This window comes from Sinohyriopsis cumingii, chromosome 1 (assembly GCF_028554795.1).
Source record: "Sinohyriopsis cumingii isolate HCF-2022 chromosome 1, ASM2855479v2, whole genome shotgun sequence".
NCBI lineage: Eukaryota > Metazoa > Mollusca > Bivalvia > Unionida > Unionidae > Sinohyriopsis > Sinohyriopsis cumingii.
Window position 1 is genome coordinate 62,849,278 of NC_142961.1, and position 16,374 is coordinate 62,865,651.

Consider the following 16,374-nt stretch of genomic DNA (forward strand, 5'->3'; position numbering starts at 1 on the left):
ATATATATATATATATATATATATATATATATATATATATATATATATATATATGTGTGTGTGTGTGTGTGTGTGTGTGTGTGTGTGTGTGTGGTTTCTGTAATGTTGGTACTGAGTGTGTCTCCTTTGTGCGTTTCAATTTTGGTATGCAGACTGCATAGGTTCTAATAGAATCAATAAATAGGTGCAATCACATTTTTAATATTACCAAGCCTGCTAAAGAATTTGGGGTTATTTATGGTTGACTAGTTAAAGTCAGGTTTTTGGGCGCGGCGACCTAAGTCACTTGAGTAGGTATTGTGAAATGTTGGATTGAGAATTAAGTTATGTCCCGTGGGGTTATATTGCGACATATAGTCGTTGTAGATTCTTAGAGATGTACATAATGATAGAACAGAACACTAAATTCATTCTGCAGAGATTTTTAATGTTGTGTTTGGATATTATCTGAGAGGAGACATTTGTTTGAAATATTCATTGAAATTGCAAGTGTTCATTGGACTAAAGTATTATTCTGGGACCAATCTGAATTGATTCAAAGGAGTTGTGGACAATTCCATTGTGAAACATCACGACTGTTGGCAGATCAATTCATTCTAGAGTCTGGAATTCATTCGGAACATTCTATTATTTGGGACTTTTTGTAGAACTTAGAAGGATTATTTTCGACTTAATTGATAATACCGTAAGTTCCACCTAAATTTTCATTTTAAAACTTTGATAATTAAATTATTTCCTCCAACACAATTTTTGTTCTACTTCATTCTGTTACGGACCGTTCCGGTTAGCTAAGTGTTTAGAACATCCGCCGCGAATGCGGGAGGTCGCGGATTCGAACCTTGACCAACTCATACCGAAGGTTTCTGATGGTACCAACAGCTGCCTTGCTTGGCTTTCATCGTTCTGATGTCAGTGTGTGTGTATGTGTGTGTGTGTGTGATTTGGCTTTTTAACGTAGCTTTAACACTTTTTCAGTCATTTCGCTACGATGTCTTGAGTGTGGCAGTTTATAGTGATGTCTAGCACTTGGGCACCATGCCGCAGACATATAGCATGATGTCCCACCTAGTCACATTTTCTATTACTAACCTGTTAATGCTGAGCACCTAGCGAGGTAGCTGTTAATACCATTTTTATAAACCTTTCGTATGACTCGACCGGAGTTCGAACCCGCGACCTCCCTCATCCGAGGCTGACGCTCTAACCACTAGGCCACCGGAGCAGTCTAGGTCAGTGTTAGGACTGGTCGGTCTGGTGTCAAGATAATGTGACTGGGTGATACATGATGGTACATGTCTGCGGCATGATGCCGATGTGCTAGATATGACTATAAAATGCCACACTGCAGACATCGTAGCGGTATGACTAAAATTGTTAAAGCTACGTTAATAATACAGATCATACATACTCCTTCTGTTGCGTAGTTATATTTATCATTTAACTGTGAACAGTTTTTATATTCTTGTTCTCAAGCAAATAAATTAGAATGTGTACTTATAAAGCCAGCCAGTTTCTTAAAAATGTACAAAAGATGTGATAAATATTGAAAATTGCCATGGTTAGATTGTAAACTAATAATCCACATTTATTTCCACATGGGGTACATGAACCGGCCAAATGCATGACTCATATTTAACGTGCACAAAGTTGACAAAGTGAAATGGCGGAGGTCTTTGCCAAGTATTCAATCTATGAAACGACTTTGTTGTATTCAAAAACATACCTAGTTAAATATTTTTTCATCCTTTGCGAAATGTTCAAAATTAGCTGTTGTCATTTTCTTGCTGTATCAACAATCACATTAAAAGCGCAAGATTGTTTTATTCTTTGCTTAAACGACTTACACTGTTCTTCCATACTTTATTTAACATGTTTTCATCTCAAAACACAAATTACCTCTTTATTTGCTGTAATTTTCAGTACTTTTGCAGCAACATCGATGGATGCGTATTAGAAGAGTTCCCATGGGTTATATTGTCCTAGGATATAATTATTAAAAATTTAAAAGAAAACAATATTTGTGTTAAAATATTCCAGAAAAGTTTATTTTGCTCAGTCTTACAAAATCTAATAGCATCGTGCACTGGTCATTTACTGCTTGTTTTCCCTTGTACATTCCTCAATCCCACGCTCAATCATAGACTGTGCACCCGTTCTATTCATCGTGGAACTGAAAACGTTAACACAAAAATCATATTTAATACTGAGACCATTCCATATGTGCTCTTTTTGCTCTGCAAGTTCTATTCAACCTGGTCACAATTGTCCACTCTTGTTTTAATCAGTTTAACGTTTTTCATTCATTTGTGGTTTGTATCATGATGAACGAAGAATTTTTGTTTTCAACGATTGTTTTAGATCAGCAGACATAATTGTAGAACGATGCTGAGTGGTTTTGATTGCAAAGTATTCGATATATAAAATTAACGCATTTCTTTGCCTTCTTTATTGCAACTCACCGCCAAATGTAACTGAAGTCGAATTCTTCTTATTCACGGTGACCTGAAGGTTAACCTTGAATGTCGATAGGGCTTTTTTGCCTTCGATAGTGCAAGGATTATTGGATGAAAGTGAAGCAATACTAAAGTTATACCAAGAAAAACAATTGTGTGAAGGGAATAAATATTCCATAACATGGCAGACTTATATAAATATTTAAGTAAAATGAAACAACTTGAAGGACGTTATAACGGATCGGGTGTCAGCGGTAATTGTGACGTTAACGATGAAATATGCACGATAAACAGATTTTACTATTATTCTTTACATAACTGAGAAATTCATAGATTCTCAGAAAAGCTGTCTGCGGCAAGTTTGCAAACGAAAATCAAACTGCTTCGTTTTGTTTCGCAGTTATTTCAATTTATATTTTTATTGTTGCTGTTTTGCTGTTTATCCGAATTGTAAGTCTGTAGCTGTGATCGACTTGAAGTCTGAACCATCCAGCATGCTCATTGTGATACATGTAGTGAAACAAATCTGAGTAAATTTGGTATGAATATATTTTTACGTCAAATTTGCTCTCAAATACAAAAGCTGTATAAGGATCTTTCTGCTTAGAATGTACTATTTCATTCATAACAAAAGTTAAATATTGAAATATAAAAATGTATTGGCAGGCTATATCAAACAAGTTTAAATTCCTCATTTCTTTGAAGATACTCACTACAAAATGGTTGTTCAGAATTGGTATAAGAGAAGTAGTCTCCCCTGGGGTTTCCCTGTGGCGCATCGTAACCCATGACAGCACATCCTTTACCGCACGTTTCGCACGTTTCGCATGGGTATGACTGGAACTGACATGTGGAGTTAATAGATTCTATAAACAACGCCAAGACTCTCATATGACTGCATGCGATGTCCTTCTCGATTGCTGAAGACCAAGTAACACCGTACATAAATAAATTAACCGGGTGAAATTATCGCAAACAGATGTTAGCAGCATATTCTGTTCGTTATGTTTCTTTAAACGTATCTAAAAGACGTATATATTCGTTTAGATAAATACCTATGTAAATAAAATGCAGTGCGAAACTTTTGCACAAAACTTCAGTGAAAAACAAAAGCGTAGCAACATAGTTTAGTGTCTTTTACTACCAGTGCTAATATTTAATAAATAGTTGTAAAATACCGGGAATTATATATTCTCTCACCAAGCGTATGTTTTAATAAATATTGGTGAAATACGTAATGTTATTTTTAGTCTGCGAGTATGTCGCTGGGTCGTAATTAACACACGACCAATCAACACCTTGAACCTTGATTTTTTGGAATTTTATTCACTTCTTACATCTGTTAAACTATGCTAATCCAAGCATGGAAACAGAGAATGTAGTCCCTTGGTGCAGCAACTCATGCATTCACCACATTAAGCTCAACAACAAATTCACCCTATGACCCATTAGGGTTACTATTTGTTCTCTATTCATCGTCATTGACCCATGAACACTGAATTAATAAGTATTGGTAAGGAATGCAACCAAACACAAGGCAGGAATTACGTCAATTCTTGCCATGAAGATATCTAAGAATAATTGTAGAAAGGAAACAAAAACCGTCTGTGTATCTAATCCACTACGCTACAAGGCCGGTAATTCTCGAAATTCCTGTCACGTAACATTGAGAAAACAATTATACCAGGGGCAGTAAAGCTAGTATTTAGCAATGCTGGACGACAATCAGGTTACTATTTTTTTCTCAGTTCTATAACCAGTTTATATTTCTATTCGAAAGGCACATGTAGATTTCAAAAGTTGACTCTCAAACGCTGTCAAGTATTCTCTGTCTCTAAGAATATAAAATAGAAAAACAAACTATTTATAAATATATATGACGGGTAACAGGATAAATCTTTTGATGATATATAGAATCGTGTGCAGGAAAATGTCTTACCTTTAAACTGACCATGGATAAGTTGCGCAAACATACTTGGGTATTTGTTCTCGCATCCAGGTTGATTTTGTCCACCATTCGGGTAGAAGTCCACGTGACCAACAGAAGAGCGCATGCCGAAACCTTCACGTTCAAATAAGGAAAAGGAGATGGGTTAGTAGCAAATAAAAACATTAATAAATAAATCAGTCAAAGATTGAACAAACACACGAATATATTAAGAAATCAGATGCAGCCGCATTCCATTGCTATCATTTTTATTTATAATACCTCTATTAGATTCATTTTTCATAGTTCACTTAATACTAAGACTAGGACCCTAAAGCAAACACCGTCAATAAAATGTATAACCAAATATAGAAATCCAGAAGATTACCATGTCCATTCGTATGTATCACGTCAACGAAAGAGGCATCACTAGGATCGAGTCGAACAGCTGGTTCACTACCTTCAAATAACGTTCCAGCAACGTCCAAACCTGCCAAAAAAATATTTTTAATTTTGAAATTAAACCTTTCGCTCTTCCGATTGATTATTGATCGTCTCTGTGATACATGTTATGATGATCCAAAATACATGATGATTTCTTTGACGACATAATGGGGGTGATATTCAGCTAAACACTTTATGAGTCGGAGCTCTTCCACGATAGTTGTGTCGATAAGATTTTCGAGTACTTTGAAAACAATAACCCATTAAACGTAATCAATAGATTCTGGAAACAACAAAAATGAGCTCGATAATTCATGCGGCATATCTTTCTTTGGCACAAATCAGGGCCGTGTTCTAAGCATTTTTATATGCATTCCCATTTTATTAATTAATATATCAAACACATTACGGATTTACATCATGAAGCTCATTTAAAGAAATACTGTGCTTTAAAGTAGAATTAAAATGAAGTGTTACAACAGTATGAAACCAACCCGTAATTCTTCCTGTTCCCGGGCATCTTTCTCCTGCATATCCAGCCACGTGAGCTCCCAGACTGTGTCCAATAAGATGCATTCTCCTAAAATAGTTTCCATTTGCTACATTGTCAAGTGTTTTCATAAAAAGAGCAAGCAGTGCCCCCACCACACGTGTGTTTGCTACAGCTTGAGCGTAGTTTGCTTTCCGTGCACCCTTAAGCCAGTCAACGAGAATGACGTTCACATCTTCCTGATTGTATAATAGAAGATTTCTTATATTTGTACTGTTTATAGAAACTATCACGGATAAGATTCGAGGCTCAAAACCCTTTATTCTGGTGGGAACTTTGTCTGAAAACGTTTAGCGTGTTACCTTTAAACTGTATAGAAAAATACAGTCTATTTAAAGAGTAATTAGAAAAATGTCGAAAGCCAAATATCAGTGATTATCAGATTTTCAGGAGTATTTTTCAAAGAGGAATAATGTTTTTGCGGTTTGATATGCCTTTTTTTATTTCCCTGCTGAAGAAAATTTGTGGAATAAACAAGCGATAAATGCTGCCATAGAATGTACTAAAGCTAAAGATATTTACTTTTGGTATATCATTTTCATACTAACATTTGATTTTGCTTTCTATCAACGTTTACATACTCTTCTCATGTGACATATTTTTCAGCTTTTGTAAAGACATATATTTAGAAACTTTCCGTTTTCTTTGGAAACAGAAATACAAGCAGCGGTTCTTGTTCAGCTTACTTTATATGTCCTTAAGCCATGAGAACAAAAAATGATCGAACAAGTGAAAAATGTCGAAAGGTAATTTTTTATTTAGGGTTACACCGAAGCTGCCACATCGAAAGATTTTTTTTATTTTTATCAATCAACCTTTGTATACAAAAACCTTCACAATTTTCTTTGCCAGTGATATATTTATACATAAAGACATACATAAAGACATACATACATACATACATACAGACAGACAGACAGACAGACAGATAGAAAACAACAGCTTGCCCGTTGAAGGATTGCATCCTTCATCCTGATATCCCACTGATTTGTAGTGCTATGTTTATAACCATGAATTATAAATCTGATATCTTTGCTTCCATCGAAATTGGAACTCCGGACGACATCCGCGTCTTTCGTCAGAATCTGAAGGCTGTCTGCATTTCGACGGGTGAAGAGCTTGTACTTGACGTCGACTTCAGAAGGTGACTGAGGTAGAAAAAATAAAGCATTGGAGAAGGGGCTTGCGGATTTGAAGCATCCGATTTCGTCGTAGCAAACACTATAAGAGTCCTTGATGAAACCTGAAATAAATAGAAGAGCAGCTTAACTGATGCAGCGACCATGCAATATTCAATATAATGGTCACAGTAAATTGAATGAATTGATGATGCTGAAGAAAATCTTTTGTGTAACCATAACAGTATATAAATCTTCTAGAAACGTATTGGTTTTTTCTACTGTATCTTAGCAATAAAAACGAGAAATCGTAGAGACTGAGATGAAATTAATTTCACGTTGATTGTAAATAAATGACAAAAGGAAAACTTCCTCAGCTTATTACCCTATGCATGTTTTTTTTATATTTATTTTATATAAAAATTATATCTCTGATTCTGTGTAGGAAACCCATTTGCATGTACGACATAAGTCAGCTGGCTTTTTGCAGATTTAGCTCTGTGCTACGTGTACAAAGTCATTGACACGTACCAGCACCTTGTTGTTGTTGTAGGGTTTAACGCCATTTTTCAGCACAAGATAGGCTATACATGGCGGCCAGTATTAATGATGGAGGAAGAACCCAGAAAAAAACCGGAAAGAACCACCGACCCACGAGCGAAACACATAGTTTCATTGCTGTGCTCATTGAATAAATTCGCCAAAACGTATTATTCAATAAGATAAGCAACACCAAAAGCGATAACATGCAACATTTTTGTATTCATATAATCTTTATTAACATTATGGTTCCTGCAAATGATGAAGAGACCAGCTTTATATTTCTGTAACGTTTGGTTATCATACATTTAGCGATGACCAATACTTAATAGCTCGTGTACAAATGCTTTCAAAGCTGACAATTTCATACAAACACCCTTGAATCCGTTACTGTATCTGTAAGCCTAATAATTTTTGACGTTTCGCGAACTAACCTTGTTGCAATATATCAACATAGGTTTTAAAAGGCTTCCAAAGTTGAAGGTTAACAATATAAAAAAATATAAAATAGTTAAAGTCTAGGACAATTATTTTACCCATAACGATCGATTTTATTTCGATATTGTTGCATGCAAGATATCGCACTACCGAACGAACAAAATAACAGATGGTTTTTGCTTAAGGTCGACATTCCCTGTGCTCCTAAGAACGTAAAGGCAACAGTTGTTATGATTTAAAAGATTCATAAATGAGTAAATACTAAACTGCTTTCTGTTCAAACTCCTAATGCCTTTACATTCGCAAAACTGGTTTCAAACTTGTATGATTTGATTTGATTCACAATTGTATACCCATCAGAAAAACAATCCAAACTGAATAATGTTAATTCACAAAGCGCAGCAAAGAAACACTGACCTCAACCCCTAAAACAAAGAATTGTTGCTATCTCAAAGTACTAAACCCTTATACGTCAGCATATACTTAAAATTCATTATGATAAGAAACTAATCCTGCTACCATAAAGTCCAGTGAATGCTGCTCATTATGACATCCGCTCGTAGAAATCGTCTAAATACTCGGTTTGGGAAAAACTCTACCAGTATCGATATTATGCCATAAGTAACAAGTACACACTACAATCTAACAACACTATAAGCTATACGTAACCACACATAGCATATTCTCTAGCTTTATTACAATACAGTTTGTCACAAGCTTATATTCACTATTTGTTATGAGGAGTCCAAAATACAAAGGTCTCTTTTTTCACTGGCTATAGAGGACGTGAGGTGTCGAACGACACAGATGTGCCCAAGTGCCTAAATTAGCGGATCAGAGATTTTTCATAATCAATCTTAAAGCATGCGATGATATCTGTTATACGTTATCGTTTGTTCGTTTATTGCCCGTTAATTGATAATATTTTCATGTGTAATAATCCACACAATTAATCAGTCCGTACCCGATATGGATCATATAAAGCCAGATTTCAAAAAGAGAATAATCTGTGGACAAGACATCCATTTCAAAGAATATTAAAATAATAATGCCTAGGTATATAATTTCAAAAATATCAATGAGCTATCGATAATCGTCTATTTATATAAGTGTATTAATGGAATAACGAGGCACAACTATTTCATTTGCTACATATAAGATAAAAGGAAAGGGATAATATGAAAATGGAACCTAGTAAACGAAATTTATTGGTTAGAAAAGAACTGACATACATAATTAGAGAAATTAAAGTACAAGAAAAAATCAGATCCAAATTGTACGAAAGGATAAAGGACAAAGTTATGCGTGTGTGTCTGTGTCTTAGGGAAAATAAATTTTATTACAAGAAGCGATTATTAGAATAGATACTTCAGAGGAAATTGTATCAAAGCAAAAGCAAATTCTGATTGAAATTAGAAATTTGTACAGTAATATGTAATCCAGAAATAGTATAGACGTTGATTTAGACAAACTGCTATGATACTTTACTGTCACAAAACGAGCTAATCAGGAATCTGATTCGTTGGAAGACGAAATACAGCTAGCTCGAATACTTAATTTAATCAAACTGATGACATATGGTAAATCTTCAGGATCAAATTGGTTTACTACGGAATTTTTGAAAATATTTGGAATGACTTTAACATATTACATCATGAGGTTAATAAAAGAAACGTATGATAACAAAACAACTTTCAATAATTCAAAATCAATTTAGTGTTCATTGCTTACCAAAAGGATATAGACCAGGAAAATGGTGTCCTATAACCCAATTGGCGTCAGGGCGTAAAACTCAAAAGGTAAAAATCGTGTTGGACCCAGTACTATCAAAATCGCAAAGTGGATTCACTAAAGGCAGATAAAAAGATGACAGTATCAGAATAATATAAGATTTACTTCTTGCTCAGAAAATTGTAATATTCCTGGTCAGTTAACTTTTATTGTTTTGGAAAACAATGGTTACAGCATCACTTTCCATAGAAGTTATAAGTATCTTAATTTCAGTAATTTTAAACTTACTGTGACATACTACTATGAACAAGATCCGGGAGGGAGTTCTCATCTTCATCCTGACCTGCCGTTATCTAAAAACACTACCAGCTCTTTCCGATTATATATACATTTCACTCGTTCCGGTTTAATGCTTGTATGGTCCTCCTCAAATGGATAGTGATGTTGTTATTTGGGCTTTTCGAATAACACCTGGTCGTGTAGTCCACATTGACTTTCAGTTAGATTAAATCTCCTATTATCTAATACTTGAGACTCTTGCATTTCATATTCGTCATTTGTACGCCGCCGGCCCTGACCATCAAATTTCTCGAATTAGAATGACAAATAGGCTTATTATAGTTTATATATATATATATATATATATATATATATATATATATATATATATATATATATATATATATATATATATATATATATATAGATAGATAGATAGATAGATAGATAGATAGATAGATAGACACAGAGACAGAGAGAGATTATAAATATACGCCAGACAGAACGGAAAGTGTTAATTATTAGCAGCCAAAATAAATTTTTAAGAATCTATGAAATAAACTTGAGTTGAATATATCTTCTTATTATATGCTCATTTGTTCCCACGTTAACTTTACATTGTCAGAATCGTTCAATATTCCCCGATACTGAACGCGCGCGACAATACACATATAGCATTCACGTGGATAAAGGAACTACTTTCTTTTGTAAATAAACAATGGACTCAGACGCCAGTACTTTTGATTTGTAAACAAATCATGTACACTCGCGTAAGAGGCTCTTTACGTTGTGGTAGTTTAAATTTGTTTCTGAATAAACTAAAACATGTTTCGTGGACTGCAAAAAAACCCAGCTGTCTGGACATTGTGCGTTGATACAATATTACGGATTTAGGCTAGCTACCTTATATAAATGACGGATTAGGTCCTTACAAATAACAAGGACTGTTTTCTTTAGTTGGTGATAAGAATGGCAAAATATACTTACAGTTTTACATCCTGAATTTCCTCAAAATGTTTTTTCTTAATTCTGCAAATCCGAATTACATGAGCCATGTCATATGTTTTCAATCTGGATTACACATTTCGAAAGAGTGCTGTAATTTCGATGATAAGTGCAATTGCATCCTCCTTACTGCACTCAAAATGAAATACACATTAAATTCCATAGCGTCTTTTTGAAAATTGCAATTGAAAGACTTCATATTTTTCCCACGTTATGATTTTAAACATTCAATGACAGAAACAGAAACACATTTGCAGACGTAAACAAGCTTCTCCCGCGCCACTTCAATCCGATGTATTTCATGTATAATTTGCACAGATGAATCCAGTCCAAAATCACAAACTTTCGTCGAATCGAAACAAAAATACCAAAATATATCCACTCCAGATCAAATGGAAAAGTCGTTGCAATGCGCATTCATTCACAATATGACTGCAAATTTCAATTTTAACTAGACACGCCATTTTCTTTCGAAAGTTATGTCGACCGCGCGACTAAGTTTAAATTTATCTGGGCGGAGCTATGTGCGCATTAATAATGATGTCATTTTGTAATGTCAAATCTGCGCTTGTGTATTTAGTTTGGAATACGGCATTCATTGATCTACGTTGTTTCTTGTAGTGTATTTTGTTTATATAATTAAGCCTTAGGTAGAATAAAAAAATGAACATATAATAAAAAGGTTACTGCATTTGTATGGGAAAATATGAACTCGTTTTGTCGGAAGGATATACTGCACTCAGAAGTTCGTGCAGTATTCATTCCGAAAACTCGTTCCTATTTTCCCATACAAATGCAGTAACCTATAATTATAAACAATGTGTTGGCATGTTATTGATTCGTTGGATAATTTGCTGGTGCTTTGAACGTTTGAAGTTTCTGTAGTAGATTCTGAGACGAACCAGACAGAAGTAAATTACAATAACATCTTATCTCAAATAAAGCCCGACGCTCCGCCCATAAAGTTGTTTTAAATGGTCAATGGCCTATATATGAATCAAGAACGTCCGAACTCAGCTTGTCAAGTATGTTCTAGTTCCGTTCATTATCACCTGTGGGGTAGTCAAATTACCAAGCAAATGATATTTGAGAATAATTGAAAACGTTTATACCGGATTAATCAAGACGATAACTTGAGAAAACTCGATACAGACAGCAGTACAAGAAATTGTAAGACAATCTGCGGGGTGTGTGTGTGTGTGTGTATATATATATATATATATATATATGAATATGTTACGACTGTTTGCAACGATTCTTTCAGTCATAACGTCATAACATATTTTGCGTTCGCCTGGTACTGGCTGAGGTAAATGAATGTAGTATTTTGAGTATGGTGTTTGTATTGATATTTCTGTGGCTAGAACGACAGAGGAGATTATATATATGAACGAAGAAATGTGTGCTATTTTATGATGTAAACAAATACAGAATAAATTGTTTTACTTTTTATTGTGTTCTCTTATTCTTTTTTTTTGACATACACAGTAATAGTTTTACTTCATGACCATACATTTTCTATACAACATAAACAAACAAGATTTCTTTTCAGTACGCAATTTTTCATGTATACCACCATGTTGGCCAATTCTGCTTGTCAGGTACTTCTGCGCAACGATACGTCATTTCCGTAAACATTCGATCATGTGTTATTTTGGGTTAAAAAAATCCATTTTGTATCAAGAAAAAAATGATCGTAATTTAATTAAGAAAAGTGATATTCGTAAATTGTACAAAAATGGCCCACATTTCGGCTCTATAAGAATGTGGTTTCTAAATGTCAACATGAAGACCCACTCCGTGACCTTCTTGAACCTGTAACCCAGAAAATCCTATCTACTCTGTATCTTTTAGAATCATATAAATAAATACATTATTTTAAAGATGGAAATGTATACCTTAAAAATTCTGCATCTTAAACCTAGTTTCAAATTTACAAGAAGTTGTCCCACACGTACAAAATCGTCTGCTACCCAACGTGTCAACTTGCCAATAGAACGGGATTCTCAAGACATTTCCCGGTGTATAGCTGTTTGTAAATTCTTTAGTACTTTTCCCTCATAAACAAGACGTTGTAAACACATTACATCATATTCATTGTTGTTTCAGATAGAAAGAAATGTCAATATTGTAGAATAATTTTAGGACAGCAACATTTTACAAATTTACCTTGTACATATAATTATTGAGATTGTTTATTATGGCAAAATTAATAACTCTTTTCATATGAAAAGAAGAACATATATGTGGGTGGGGAGCCGCAAGTGTGCAACACTACCAGCATACCTGGTCCTGCAAATGTTACATAAATTATTGCTGTAAATTTCACGCTTAGAAGCTTTACAGAATGAAAGAACGTAAGCTTGTCTTTGGGTCGGGGATTGTGCGAGCGCAGATCATCAGAGATAATCTATAAAGATGGCCGATTTCAAATGATGAGCGTCAAATACACATGCATAATTATTGTTCATTTACAAAGTACGGTAGTAAAGAATATCCTACCACTAGAAATGGTACATGTCAATCGTGCCAGTTCAATACGCTTACAGTATAAAGTACTGAAGGGTTTCCTAACTCCTTGCCGCACGACCCACGAAGCGCCGTGGATACTGGTGTAAGGACTAGACCGATTGCGCGCAGTTGATGCAGTGATTACAATATTTAAGGCAGAAGTGATGGGAACATAAGCAAAGGCACATGCGCAAACGTTAGCAGTTGAAATGTAGGATCACAGAGCATGCATTCTACAAGGATGTTCAGAAAGACTACATTTCCAATGACGAGCGTATTATAAACCCGATAAACGAGAATGCACCTCAACTCAGAATCCAGTCCTAGGAAATGCACAAAGCTATTTCTGCGTGCCGTAGCAAGAGTTCCTTTGAGGAACTGTGGAATCCGACTGACATTTTAATGGTCTTCTGCACCACTTTGCGAGACAGGACTCGGCAGCTGAACTTTTAGAACCAACGAAAGATCTCTCCAGACCTGTCGATGGCTCTTCTGTACCTCTGACTTGTTTTATATATTGCAATGCTATAGTCTATGTCATAGTGTACCTGTATGTGATTTAACAGAATGATGTATATTCTCAATAACGTTGCATTTTATTAAGGGGCGTTTAGTACTTTAAGATTCTTATGGGACACAGGTTCACTTCTGAACCTGTTTATCGCTTTGTATAGTTGGCCCGATAATATAATGAGTACAAAATAATTAACTCAAGTTTACAGTCCATAACGTTATTACTTGTTATTATACATGCTCCTGTCATTTGTAGCACACGGATTTGGATATATTCTCAGCTGATTGATTGGTGGAGTGAGTGATTGATCGACCAGCTGTAAAGCTGATTGATTTGCTGGTTGATGGTGGTGGAAATTTTAACCACTTCTTACCTGATGGGTTGACTGACCAGTGATTGACAGATGGTTGATTGTGACTGGTAGCCAAGTGGTGTTGTGTTGGGGGTGTGACGGAGTGATATGCTGTATATCCATATATACACCACATTGTAGGTGTTGTTTAGCCGTGAGCTAATATGGGTTCTGTTGTACCCAGTGAGCTGCCGTCGGGGAGGACGTTGGCCGGAAGAAGAATAGTATTGCCAATCCAAGGCTTCTGGACCAACGAATTTAAAGAGAACAATACGGATCGTATGGCAGACTAGGAGGGGCGGATCCTTGGTGGTGGGTACTCCCGATATAGCGTTCACATTTCATTATTTGACTGAAAAACTCGTACATTTCGCTATTTGAGTAAAACACAACATTTTACTATTTGAGTAAAACATATTGTAGTAAATTCAGAGTATGCGCACTTGGTTATAGCGCCCTGTTTTAAGCAATTATTAGATTTGTGTGATTACTTGTGTGATTATTGGAATTCGGCACCATGGAAATATTCCTGGCCCGAACTAATGAGCTAATTGTTAGGAGCAAACGTCACGGAGTGAAGTGTTAGTGTGTTTCCATGATGTCCTGGTTCACTAGTAGTGAATTCCGACCAAAACCGAATGAATGTCCCTGTCGTAAAATAGTCCATATTAAAATCTAGCGGTGTACATTGGTAGCGTGACTGCAAGGACAGTGCTTACGGTATTAAACTAGTAAATTACACAAGGGAATAAATAAAAAGGGACTTGGCAGACACCGTTTATGTCGCCATGTGGGCGAATATGGTGCAGTTATATTGCCGAAATGTACATTGACTGGCCTAAGGTGGCGGAGTTAAAATAGTTCCCACTGTTAGGGAGTACTCATATATGTTCTAAGGCGTGAACGCTTGGTGGTAGGGTTTCTGAAAAACAGTAATTTTTGAAAAACAGCTGTTTAGTGTTTTCAATTTTCAAAAAACAGCTGTTAACAGCTGTTTTTACTGTTTTTTTCATATTTTCACTAATTTTACAGTCAATAGCTTATTTTTGTGATGAACACCTTTTTATTATATATCTTTCGTGATAAGTTCTAAATCAATACATTTTTACTGCTTATAATAATATTTCAAGAATACAAGTGCATTAAGCGACTTGTCTGAGAGACGCGATCTTAATTTTGTACAGAAATTCGTACAGACCGAAAAAACTCTTTCAACGTCCGTTGATGTCGGTTTAATGGATAGAATTGCGTTGTACAATTTCTGGAGATTTTCAGTGCACTGGCCAGAGTTCCTGAAGAGCGTGAATTCGGACTTGAGCCATTTGAAACTGTCTTGCCCTCCGACTGCAATTGATGATCCATCTTTTTGAAGCAACAAATTCAATTCATCTTGAAGAGACAAGTTCACACTTTCAGCATCATTTGACGACTGTTCGACATCTTCTACATCGTTGACTTCAAATAGACGAGACGCTAGATTTCCTGCGAAATTTAGCGTAGTTTTTGACGGGGCGACAGATGGATCTTTGAGACTGCGCAGGAGGTTCATGACATCATTGTTCAATCGCTCTTCAAGGCGACACTTCAAATTTTCCATGAGCTTGGTACTAATGTCATTATTCAGGTTAGAGAGCTTGTTGAACATGAATTCTAAAATTGTGTCAGCACTCATCAACGTCGCGTCTTCTCGACTTAGATTCTCAACAGCAAGTTTCACAGGTTCTATTGCCTTCAGAAGAGTTTTGAGAGCGTCGAAATCCAATGTCTCAATGTCCGTTAGAAACATTAAAACAGTTAGAAAAAAAACAGCTGTTTACTGTTTTTTGATTTTGGACGAAAAACAGCTGTTTTACTGTTACTGTTAAACAGTTACCAGAAACCCTAGTTGGTGGCACGGATAATGAAGCCAAAACACGCAGATGTGCGGTTGATAGATAGTTGGCAGTTTGGTTTATCTGTGGTCTTGCATTAATTAGAGGAAAATTTATGTATAGAATGGACACGTCGGGCTTTCTAATTTACAACTGAGGTTGTATGGAAGTCTTTGGAAAGTCGGGGTAAACTTATGACTTCTAGCGAGAATCGCGCCAGGGTTTGACAACCGCTCGGTCAAGTAAATACCCGTGTGCGTGTAACAATATGGTATTTGATTGAACCATATGATTTATTGTTATTTTTGTGAAAATTGTCGACGTCTACGTGAATTTTATTAGATTTCATTGTGTGAAATCACTTTGAATCATATATCTCTGTACTTTTTAAAGTTCTTTTCTTACGTATTAATTCACATTTCATTTACATTGCATTATCAGGTTCGTGCATATTATGTTAACTGTCCAACATTTGGATCTTGTATGCGCACGAATTGTACATGATCTTTTCCAGTGAATCATTCATAAATTAACATTTTATTTTTGTTACCATCACTAGCATTCTTCCTTATAATCATACCCCAACCTGGTTATCTTGTTAGATCGACTTCAAATACACTTGAGCAGGACACTCCCATACC

At 35.4% G+C, this 16,374-nt stretch overlaps 1 protein-coding gene across 1 annotated transcript in view; it reads right to left on the minus strand.

Moving 5' to 3' along the window:
* Positions 1 to 2,010: 2,010 nt before the first annotated feature.
* LOC149806983 (inactive pancreatic lipase-related protein 1-like) overlaps positions 2,011 to 16,374 on the minus strand; it is a 57,852-nt gene continuing 43,488 nt past the window's right edge. The window contains exons 5-11 of the mRNA XM_089949510.1: positions 9,490 to 9,544; positions 6,322 to 6,617; positions 5,319 to 5,553; positions 4,769 to 4,870; positions 4,393 to 4,515; positions 3,167 to 3,373; positions 2,011 to 2,170 (exon numbers count right to left, since the gene is read on the minus strand). Of these exons, the coding sequence (XP_089805636.1) occupies positions 2,160 to 2,170; positions 3,167 to 3,373; positions 4,393 to 4,515; positions 4,769 to 4,870; positions 5,319 to 5,553; positions 6,322 to 6,617; positions 9,490 to 9,544 (1,029 nt within the window). The 3' untranslated portion in view covers positions 2,011 to 2,159. The remainder of the gene's footprint in view (positions 2,171 to 3,166; positions 3,374 to 4,392; positions 4,516 to 4,768; positions 4,871 to 5,318; positions 5,554 to 6,321; positions 6,618 to 9,489; positions 9,545 to 16,374) is intronic.